This window comes from Lytechinus pictus, chromosome 12, assembly GCF_037042905.1.
Source record: "Lytechinus pictus isolate F3 Inbred chromosome 12, Lp3.0, whole genome shotgun sequence".
Taxonomy (NCBI): domain Eukaryota; kingdom Metazoa; phylum Echinodermata; class Echinoidea; order Temnopleuroida; family Toxopneustidae; genus Lytechinus; species Lytechinus pictus.
This window is the reverse complement of record NC_087256.1, coordinates 3,850,345-3,862,486: the sequence shown is the minus strand read 5'-3', so window position 1 is coordinate 3,862,486 and position 12,142 is coordinate 3,850,345. Positions and strand designations below refer to the sequence as shown.

Genomic DNA, 12,142 nt, shown 5'->3' with positions numbered 1-12,142 from the left:
CAAAATTGCCTTCCATTATTTTTGTAATGTCATAATTAATTCACAATGCACAGCTTTGGCACTCCTGTTTCCATGTTTTAGACCACAAAGTATCATTACTAACCCAACTGGTGTTTTCTCCTGAACTTTAAATGGCTTCCTTGGAAGATTAATAATTGAAGTATTTTGAGATCTCTGGTATTTCTGAAAGCAGCAGCCCACCCCCTTCCCCACAAGAATAAACAGAAATCTTGTTCGCTCTTCACACGAGTGGCTCATTTGTGAGATACCCATGCACAAGCCTTTGTATTTTATGTTTCACTTTCAGCCATTCTTGAATTAATTTGGCTCAAACAAATGCCCTGTGTTCAAAATTATAGGATCTAAAGTCATCATCCCAGCTAACAAAGCAATTAAAGACTACATGTATATTCAAAGCTAAAACAACTAGAGGTTTGAAAGATGTGTAGAAGCAAAATATGTATTTAAAAAAAAAACACATTTTGGTTTCATTTATAATTATAATCACTGCTTTTAAGCCAATTATTTTGTTTTATAAACACAAATTTGCAACACACGAAAATGGGTTATATTGAGTTCACTACTAGCCAAATTATGTAATGTCATCGTTTGTGAACATAGCAGTGATTCAAATATGCTTGTCATGTAGAAAGGGGTAATTTTTTTCTTGCTTTTCAGATGTCGACATTAAAATTTCAAGAACAATTTGCATAGAAATATAGAAAATATTTCCTGCTTCAATTGTTTATACAGTTCTAGTATGTATCAATGGGCTATCTATGGCCAATATTAGTATGTGACTTTTTTGGCACATCTTTTCCCATGTTTTTGCACTATTTAGCAATTGTGACTTAATACACAACAGCCATACCCAAATAGGAAGGAAACAAAGGAATTCCTAAATATATTGTCTAGAGCTGTAGATTTCAATTCACTTGAGTGCTAAATATTTCCAATGATATTTTTCTTAAACATTCAAATTTGTAATCTGTAATGGACTAGAAAATAAACATGAATTTCTATGTAAAAATTTGGGTAAAAACATTTCGGTCCACATGACATCCAAGAATCCTGATCGGTGAGTAGCACAATAATACCTGTTTTTGTTGTTTAAAAACATCAATGTTTCCAAATCAAATACATGGCTGATAAGCTATGAAACTGGGCATACTTGGAGTACATGTAGCTTAACTTTCTATTGCCATTTGATTGATAACATTTTATCTTTCAATAAGGATTTGAATATCCAAGGCACCAACTCTTTCACTAGCAATTGAACAAAAAGTTAAAAGCATTATGTTATTTTCAAGCAAAATTTATAATTTGTAACGATCAAAATGCTCAAACCATAAATTAATATAGAATGAAGCTGATAAAATCTTTATTGTGTATTTTATGAAGTAAAATATTCTTCAAATAAATTCTTAAAGGAATAACATGTATCTATTTGAAAACAAGAATAAATGTGTAGTGGGAGGAATCTTCAAACAACATGAATACACAATTCATAGCAAGGTTCCATTCACAAAATTTGTATCTCTTTCCTTCAGAGGAAAAATGTCTAAAAGTCTGGAGTGGAATTACAGCTTAGAAAATATTGGACCATACCATGTGGGAGCTTTAGTAGGAAAGTGGTTTAATAATTATTTTCCAAACTGTATCTTGACAGGCAAAAAATATTTTATTTCAGGGGTTACTTTTCACAACGTACATGTGATACCTAAAATATTTTTTATTTATTTCCCAGGGCTCTTATCATGCTAGGTACCCATTCGCTTCAATTGAGTTAAGTGCAGCACAATGTTGATCAATTTCTTGAAGGAAATTACACCATTGCTGGGATTTGAACCCACAACCTTCTGTTTCAAAGGCGAGAGTCAGAACCATTAAACAATAATGCTCCATACATTTAGTTTTCACATGATATACAAATGAGAATAATTACCTGGGCTTTAGCAAGGGGCAGCATGATCCCCCCCCCCCCACCATGCCCACTTCACATCATGTACATGATTATAATTCTTACTATCATATTCAAACCAGTCCCCATAAAATTCAAAGGAAATCAAATATCGGTCTGAGTATATAATATAGCTGCATCAATAAACCTAGCCAGCCCCCAAAATTCAATCAAATTATTTTGAAAAATCATAGAAAGTATAATTGTACAGTAGTTATGTACAATAAACATGTATTGTATTTATTACAAATTGCACAATGAATATTGAAATTGACTTCAAATCTACTGATCATCTGTATGCAAATTATGTGGTACGTATATCAAATACAAATATCAAATAAGCACATAATCTACAGAGTGGGTGTGAATGAATAGTATACAAATAATACACATAATAATACTACTAATAATAGCTGGATTTATAAGGAGCTTTTTGCCTAAGGATACAAAGCGCTGCTATTATAACCCTGGCTTTAGCTGCACTGCCTATAAAGGTGCTCAAGCATTACAGGAATTTCTTTCTAATAATTATCCAGTCACCTAATCTGGGTTGAGTGCAGCACAATGTGGGTAAATATCTCGCTTATCAAAAACACACCATGGCTGCGAATCGAACCCACATCCCTCAGATTAAAAGACAGGTCATAACCACTAGACCATGTTGCCCCCACTTAATTAGTATGAATTACCTTTGGCACACTTCTGTTTGGACTGTTAACAAGTTAGGATAATAACAAGCGTGTGCATCAGTAATTACATGTATTCTAATGCCCTTGAAGCAAAACAATGTGTAATATGTGTTTTATAAAGAAGGATGTGGATTTCATCTCATGACAGGTCAATAGAGCTTGTAGTACCATACCATACATTAGGAAAATTTTCTGACAGCAAAATTAATGAATGACTGGTCACATGTTCAAATTTTACAGATCACTTGATTAGGGTCCATATCACCAGCTTAAAATACCTATCATCATGATACATGACTATTGGAGGGTACTTTAAAGATTTTCCATGAATTTAGGAAATTTCATGACATTAACAAAGTATCCATGTAAACTTATATGTAGTTCGGTCAATCTAAAGAAAGACATCTACCAATTCATTGGCGTACCGTACTCTAAACCACTCATTAGCTACATGTACTAGTTTACTAGCATTGCACTGCCACTATTGCATGGTTTCTGTGACATTTAATCTTGGCAATGACCCGAAGGAAAAAGCTGTACAAAATGCTTCTATGCTAGCTAGCATGGCCAGCAATGTTTTGGCTATATCAGGGGTGTGAGTGGTCACAAATAAAAAGATCTGAAAAAAGCTGAAACTTGTAGAAAAAGTCTGAAATAGAAAGAGCTCCCATACTTTTTGTTCAGAGGAAAGCGAAAAATAAGCTGAAAATCAAAACGAAAAAAATCTGAAATCAGATAAAAATCTGAACTCTCACACCCCTGCTATATGCAAGCTAATTTGTTACTAACATATGACAACTTCATTTGTGAAAAGCTGGGAGTTTCATAAAGTTTCTTGCAATTTACACAAGACGGGTGGTCCTTTTCTTTGTGGCTAAATCACACTAATTCTCCATCAATTTGATTCCTATCAGCTACGGATGAACATTATTTAGTAATGGTTTGATCACTTTTATCTAGGGACATGTTTACAAAGAATATTTCAATCAAAATCTGATGAATGGAAAAAAAATATCACACCCACCCCAAAAATGACATTAAAAAAAATTCCTTTGAATATGTAGATAAAATGCCAGAGGTAACACTAATCACCTCGAGCTACATTTCCATCTTCTTCAGCTGGATTTTTATCATCTGAATCTTCTGTGATTTCTTTATGACATAGAGGGCAGTAGTCTTGAACATAAAGCCATTTTCTAAGACATGTGGCATGGAAGAAGTGGTGACAAGGAGTAATACATGCGCTAGTGAGTTCTTGATAGCATATCGCACAAACATCATTGTGGCTAGCAAGCATATCTGCACTAGCCTGCTCCATGGATTTTATCTTCTGCACGGCCAGACGTCTGCTCTTAAATTTCTTCCATCCATCTTTTCCCAGCTGGAAGATATTGAAATAGGCATGGATGCAGATCATGAAGGCTCTTATGATTCCACGAGATTCAAATACAAATATCCAAGCTCCATTCACAAAGAGAAAAATGCCGGAGATGAACTCGATAGTGCTACCCGTTGCTTTGACATAGTAGACATAATCATCCAGTTGTTCCCAGAAGGTGTCGCCCTGAGTGTCGATGGAGAAAAGGATGTAGACAATGAGCGTCACAATGACCTTCACAATAAGCTCCAAGCAGAAAGCGGTTAGTGCGAGCATCCATGTTCCAATGGGGTTGGATGTCCATAGGTAGACAATAAACCAGATTGGAAGTACAGTAAGCAATGCCACCATAGTTAGAGCTCTGGCATGCTTCCCACGATGGACGATGTGTGATGTTGATAGCTGCATCATTGTCCCATTGAGCATAGTGTGTATGAAGTGAAGGATAGCAGTACTCAACAAGCCCATGTTCCTTCCGAGCCTTATGAGTCTGTTCTCGGGTGATAGGTCAGGCAAACCAGTTTGTAGAGCGAGGATGAAGAACAAAACTGATGCAAGAGTACCAATGTTCTCTCCTCCATCACGGTCCCCACCTAGAAATAACCGAGTCAAATGTCCAATTCCAGTTGCTATAGGTGACAATGTTGCACTGAGCCCTAACACTGCAATCCTAGTACTGCAGCTTTCACTAGCAATTTCTGACAAGGCTGCAGATAATATTGTTCTATTGTTGGGTACATCCTCAGATGGGCTAGCACTCATGGGACCATAGTGATACTGGAGAACTAATCTGCCTACATGAAGCGCAAATCTTGTTAGCCAAAATAGTCTTAGTACTGTTGGCACTTGTAACCTAATCCACTGGTTTTCCACTAACACCTGAATTCCAAATTGCATATAAATCCTTGTAAATGTCCTTGCAATGACACGAATATTTTTGAAATAGTAATGCACAAAGTAAAAAAAACTCCACACTATGTCAAGTAGCAGGATAGGTAAGATCGGGTAGAGTCCGTAGAAGGTTTGGACAAGAAGGGTTGCAGAATCTGGTGTAAGTACTGGAAAGGTATTCAAGAACAGGTAGAGGAACACAGGAGAGACAAGGCAGAACCACACTGAGAGTACAGGAGCATTAGATTCTGTGTTCCTTAAAGAATGAAGCATTGGTGTCTTGGTGACGACAAAGCTGTACATGAGCTGGATGCAGAGATAGAAGAGGAATTCATCACTGGACATGATGTCTAACGTGTTCACCTTCCACTCATCTCCAAAGGATGAGATGACAGTCTGGTTGGAGTGTAGCATGGTGATGTTCTCCATCCCAAGTTTCTGGAGGAAGATACCATTCCACCACTGAGATGTCTTCAGTGCTGCCATAAAAACCATCAATGCATAACAAATCTTCAGGGTTGATGCTGTTAGAAAGAACATCATCCCACAAATCAGCAAAGCTATGAAGATATAAATGAAAATAAAGATAGAATTAGAATACCAGTATTTACCAAAGGAACCCTTTATTCTACATGTATATACTTTAAACAAAGAAATATTTTCCTTTAATGTTAGTACCGTACATTAGATTGCAGTAGGAAATAAAATGTAGACCATTCCAGTTTGGATTAAAAAAATAATGAACTAAAAACAATTTCCGAATTCCATAAAATCTGCACTATGCTAATATGATAGAAGCAATAACTTAGGTCTACCATCTATGCAATAGTTAAATATTGTTTGACAATTCACTTTTGAAGATCATATCACTTAACTTATTGTGACAGTTGATGATAATCATATATCATTCCATATCATATGCAGCATTGTCATTACTAAATTCCAATGTACTTCCATTGGCATAGTCATAACCAACTTCATCAGGTACAAAGTCAAGGAGGAGTTGGTGTGTAAAGTCACTGCTTACATGTATTATTAACCAAGGCAAGAAGCTATAGTACAGTGAATACTTGAGCCAACATTGGAACATATCTGGTCAATAAATATTCACATTTCTTTAACCTGTTCCTTAAAATAAATAAGCATGCAAACCCGGTTAAAAAAAATAAATATTGGGCCTTGATTAGTTTCAGTCTCGTGTGGGAGTCATGAAACTTGAATGTTACATGTATACTAATTCTGCTCACTAAATTGGCCTTGGCTGCATTCACTTTCTGTACTGCTGTAATATACTGACTGGGCTTGGGATAGTCGATAGATGATGAATAATGTCTGACATTGCTAAATAAATCCTTAGCTCAAACAGATTGACATGGCAGATATGATGTGACAGAAGAGGTGAAAGCAGAAATTTACAATGGCATGGCAAGACAGTATTTTTTTCATTTTCCATGAATGCCATGGTTTATGATCCACAGGCCCAGCATTTATATCGCATCAAATTTCTCTTAAAAACATTCATAGGCGAAAGCTCATCCAATTACACATCTACTGAAATATGTGAGAATTTGAGAGACGATTTGAAGTGTTCAATGTTGTCAAATTCACGGAGTGAAGAACTTCGTTCAAGAAGGGAAACAAAGAAACGAAGGGAAGATTCTAGACTGGTGCTTATGTACAGTACCAGTCACAATTCTTTGACTCACTATTACCTGTTTTGGCCAGAGAACAATAGAATCAGTGGACCAAATCTATTGTTCTCTGGTTGAAACAGGTAATAGTGATTCAAAGAATGGTGACTGGTACTGTACCAGCTGCACCACAATCTTGTCAGCTTCCCAGTGGAAGAATACATCACCCCACTAACTGGAACAACAAGAACTTGACCACAGCAACAAGGGAATGGCTACTAGCTACCACACTGCAGGACTGAGCACCATCGTGTTAAGCTTGGGCCCCTGGTGATAAGCTCTTAACTTTTTACGGGGCCCACACCATATGCCAATGCTTGATTTACATTTTTATTATTTTTACACATGAAGGTGGAATAAATGAAATAAAATGTAAAATGAAATGAAATGACTTGAATCGTCAATCCTTCTTTCCGAGGACGATCAAGGTATGGAATGCTCTCCCTCCCAACAAAATCAATGCCTCTTCTCCAAAAGCCTTCCGCCCGAGACTGGCAGAAGGCCAGAGCTAAAGAAACCAGATTGGACTTTTTACTCACACCTGTATACATGTATATTTGCACCACACACCTAAACCTGGCCATACACACATGCCAAATAAACGGTCTGCAAGAATCTTCAACCCTGAATGAAGAAGGCAGATGTAACCAACTCACACGTATTGCGAGGTTAGGCCTAGTAAGCTAGAGAATGGATTTTGACATTTTCCTCCATCCCACGAATGTGGGGGAATAAAACACCAAAAAACTTTCTATAATTACTAACTGTGTTACTTTTAAAGATATTTGATAACTTAATGATGAAAATATATTACAATTGTTTTAAAAATGATTTTTTTTTAACCTTTACTGTACCTCCAAATCTCAGCCAAGAACCACTGAAAATCCTTTCGTACTGCGGTGGAACTCATGCAAACAACAATCGAAATGTGAATTTTTTTCCGATCTAACAGTCTCGATTCAAGTCGTCGGCGCACAATAGGAAATTGTACAAAAAAATCAACGGGTTGCATCTCATGTAAAATCTTATAGGTGACGTACGCCATCTTTTGACAGCAAAAAAAACAATAAGACAGGATAAGAGTAAATGAATGCTGAGCGCCTAGAACGCAACCAGCAATACAAGCTTCCGAAGTAAACCACATACCGTAAATGGTAAAGCATATTAAATGATATCGCACACATTCTCGCAGCTTTCTACTTACTGTATATCATACGCGAAAAATCTGGATCCGATGTGTGATTCAACCTTTTTTTATCTAAAATCTAATATTTTTTTAAAAAGAAAACATAATATACATATTTACAAAAAAATTATATGGGCCTAGATACCCCGGAACGGTGAAAGTGACATCTGTTTTGCCATGAAATTGATGACAGCCTCCATATAAAAATAACTTGGCGCCATCCCAGATAAAATGCATCAGAGACAGAGTGCAATCAAATGACCCCCAAAAATGTTTAAAAGTGATAATTGTCAGTGTGGCTTGCCGTAAACGCATTTTCTCTCAATGCCAATGGTGGCGGGCGGTGTGCAAAGAAGATCATGCCTACGTAGGACACGTCTGGAGGTGTCTTTCCAAGGACTATTCTTCGTATCGCCCAAATCGGCTTTGTGAAACAGTTGAGCGATATCTCGTTCGCGTTCTAGAAGAACGGTTCTACGAAAGACCCTTTCAAATTCAATTTCAATTCAGTACAGCCTACAGGCCCCAAAAGGCAAAAGTACTTCTGAAGAAGGGAGGGGGTTCGGAGCTGAGAAGGGAGGGTTTATCACTTTAGACTCAAGATCTAGACCTAGACTTATATCTAGGTAGTTAGACTTACCGGCTAAATGGACAACAGTAGAAAGTACAGAGTCCGAGTACCCATCATCGTCAACAATGTATCTGAAGAGAGTTAACCGCCCGGAGCTCAGGGCGTCCATGACCAGCAACAGTGGTACCCGAATCAGGGGTCCATATCTTTCTTCCAGTTCCACATCCATAGCATTCTGGGACATATTAGAACACTGTTTTCCAACAAAATGAAGTGAAATGTCGCACAGATAAACTTTCAATTTCAAGAGAGATCCATCCAAAAACTTTAAGTAAACTTATCTAGCCCAGGCATGATGATAAAGCTTTAAATTTGGGTGGAATCTTGTCCCTTTTATCTTGGCTTTTCACCGGCGACCGGCTTGTCGACCTAATTTACATATATGTGGGCGCAGGCGCGCACACGTACGTACACGTACGTGCAAGTACGTCACTAGCTCGCGCACGGAAATTGAGGGGATTCCCCTCAGGTTTTCCCCAAGACAGATGGCATGCAGTAATCGTGATTTTTTTTTCTTCTCCATGTGTCCCTTTCTTCTTCATGTAACTCCCGGGATGTCACTAGGCAATTACTAACTCAATGCAACCAAAGATAATTTATGCAATGACTCCAATGACATGGTAATGCACCTGGCTAAAGTAGGATTTCTACCCATTGCAACTTGCAATTGCTCCTCCTTTTTTTATACCACCTCCTGCGGTCTTTTAATGAGGATGGAATATGAGACCATTTTACCGCGGTCTCTCTCTCTCTCTTACTCTCTTCATTTTCCTTTACTTACTTTCCTCGGTTTCCTTTCCCTCCTCTTCATCATTCCATTCTTTTACACCTCTTCTTCCTTTTTAATTGTGTGTGTTGAGGGGGGTGCTCATTTACAGTATGAGTTTCGTTAAAATGAAGTATTACGATAAAAATATATATTCAGATAAACACATGAAAAAAAATACTAAGTTTTGCAAATGAATAATTCACAATCTGAATTAAAATCTTCTAAGGGGGTGTAGCAAGAAGGTATTTGCAATCAATTGCAAATTGTGATGTTACAATTATTGATAGAACACTAGCTAGCTGTATGAAATAAATTTATACTCGTTGTTGCTAGAAGCAAATCAGCAATCAAGTACTAATTTGCAATTAATTACAAGATTTATGATTGCATTCGGGACCCAAAATATGATTGCAATTTATTGATCGCAAGTTTCTTGTAACACCCAATAGGAATAGGTTTCAATGATAATATTTTGTAAATTTTCATCCAGTAATGGTCATCGTAATCATGTACATAAATAAATATCAATACAAGAAGCTTTGTGTAAACCGGCCTTGTATCAGTCCTAGAAAGTACAATGATAAGAAAATATTGGTAAACTATGCACACAATTCATTACACCTTGTATTTATTTTACATTATAGATGAAGAAGATAAAATGATAAAAAGGAGAAAAAATTTGTTAGTGATACATTGTCTTTCCCGTTAATGCCCACAATCATCATTATCATGATTATAGGGGCCTATTGATTATTATGGCATATGAACGTCAAGATTGACTTGACCTGAATTTTGCCGGGACCGGCAGGTGCAATACACCGGATAAACACCCTACTCTTTGACGAATAGTGTATTGGTTTTAACGTTCATAGGTTGTGACTCTCATATACACGGGACCAACAATTGCGTCCTTTCCGATGGACGGAGTGTTTTCCAACTGCATTCACACCTGCACTGAATACAGAGGTGAGGCACGATAACACACAACGCTATAGCATCAGATTTCTTTTTGTTAGACGCGATGGATAAGGCTTAATAGCAATAATTATGATAATACGGTAATAATAATGAATGATAATGACAATAATATAAAATTTTATGAACAAAATAATAACAATAATAGCAATAACAACAATGATGGTCATAACATTAATGGTAATGATGCATTTATGCTTACTGCTATTTATTAAATATTTGGCCTCTTTTATATAAAATGATTTTTTTGGAATAAATATACCATAGGCCCAATGGTGCTCCAGCTAATGAAAATAGGAGGACCAAACCCTTCGAACATAATGAAGTTAAAATAAAACCTGTGGATGTTGAACTAGCACAGTCAACACCTGAATAGGTGTGATCCTTGGTCCCGACAACCGGTGGTGCTATGATGTTTGATGTGATTTGATTTATTGTTTTCTTCTGCATCCATGGAACATTCGTATAATACATTTTCCATAACATAATAAACATAATATGTTAGCATTTTTGGCATGAATCATAAATAAAGTGTACTAAAAAAAAATAATTCCAGACAAAAATGATTAACTACCAAATTATTATATGATATTCACAATTTGCAGGAGAAGGATTGTCATCATAAGCAGATTGCTTGAAGAAAAATGACAATCCCAAACTAAAACTAATTAAATTAATTAATACATTTATAAAGCAGAATGGGCATATATTTTTAAATACGAAACATCAATTCATGCAATATTTTTAGTATGAAGATTAAGATGATAAAGGTGAGGGTGACGGTGATATGATGATGGTGATGGTGAAGGCCATGGAGATGATGGTGGTCATGATGGAGATATTGGTAATGACTAAATCGAAGGAGGAATGAATTCACGATAAAAAAGGATACAACGACACAGAAATTTTACTTCAAATATCCTGATAATAACATAGATTTAACGTTTGCCTTAAATGAGTGAAGAAACGAAGATTGTTTTACAGACTCTGGTAGAGAGTTCCACAAATCTGGACCATGGTGTCTTATGGATCTCTGCGCAATAAGCAATGTGGGGTTAATTAAATGGAAATTTGAAGAGTTACGGGTAGGGTATGAATGAATAGATGTATTCAGAGTATAAAAATTGTGGAATGAAGGTGGGAGCATGTTATTTACGTACTTAAACATAAGTAGTAAACTTTGAAGTGAATTTATATCAAATACTGCATGTTAGAGTCTTTAGTTTATGGAATAATGGATTTGTGTGTGATAAATATTAGGAATCAGTACAGATTCGAATTGCTTTTTTCTGTAATAAGTATATTGTATTAATTTTAGTTTTTGCACATGTTGCCCAAACTATGTTGCAATACGATATATAAGGTAATATTAATGAATTGTATAGTATGATAAGAGTTGTATGTGGAATTATGTTTTTCATTTTGTAAAGTATACCTACGTTTCTAGAAATACTAGTAGTTATACAACGTATACATGTTCATTCCAATTTAAATTTTCATCTATTGTGACACCTAAAAACTTTGTTTCTCTTTTCCTTTTGAGAGGAATATTATCTATGTTTATATTGGAAGGAAATTCGTTACCATGTGAGTGTGTATACTTGAAATATATAAAGTTTGTTTTATCTACAGTGCGTATCAAAAAAAAGTTTACACTTTGAAAAAGCCCTTGGAATTAAAAAATAAACAACATGTGGGTAATTTTTTCACATATAATCTTGGGTTTGGGTCTCATCTATCCAATGAAAGTAAAAGTTTTGACAGAATGTTACACTTGAGTGAGCACTGTCTATTTGTGTAAAGCTCGCAGAAATCTGTTTGCGCAGAAATGCTCGTTTTTACGCAGTGTCAAGGGGAAAGGGCGAAATCAAACTTACCCTGCGAAACATTTCTCATACATCTCCCTTGTACTTTTAGTCAATTGAAATAAAACGGATACAATCAAGCATTTTGTAACAATTTTGCCACCCAA

At 36.1% G+C, this 12,142-nt stretch overlaps 1 protein-coding gene across 2 annotated transcripts; it reads right to left on the bottom strand.

Annotated features, from left to right (window-relative positions):
- Positions 1-1,619: 1,619 nt before the first annotated feature.
- On the bottom strand, positions 1,620-8,820 carry LOC129273383 (E3 ubiquitin-protein ligase RNF139-like). Of its 2 annotated transcripts, XR_010295205.1 has the most exons (3): positions 8,436-8,820; positions 3,407-5,478; positions 1,620-3,231 (listed from the first exon to the last, which is right to left on the bottom strand). XR_010295205.1 is itself a non-coding variant. In XM_054910410.2 (2 exons), exons 1-2 carry the CDS (start codon positions 8,608-8,610, stop codon positions 3,734-3,736), a joined length of 1,920 nt encoding a protein of 639 aa, XP_054766385.2. In that variant the 5' UTR covers positions 8,611-8,812; the 3' UTR covers positions 1,620-3,733. The 2 variants fall into 2 exon arrangements, 1 of the variants encoding a protein (XP_054766385.2); XM_054910410.2 differs by having other exon boundaries at positions 1,620-5,478; positions 8,436-8,812.
- Positions 8,821-12,142: the final 3,322 nt, after the last annotated feature.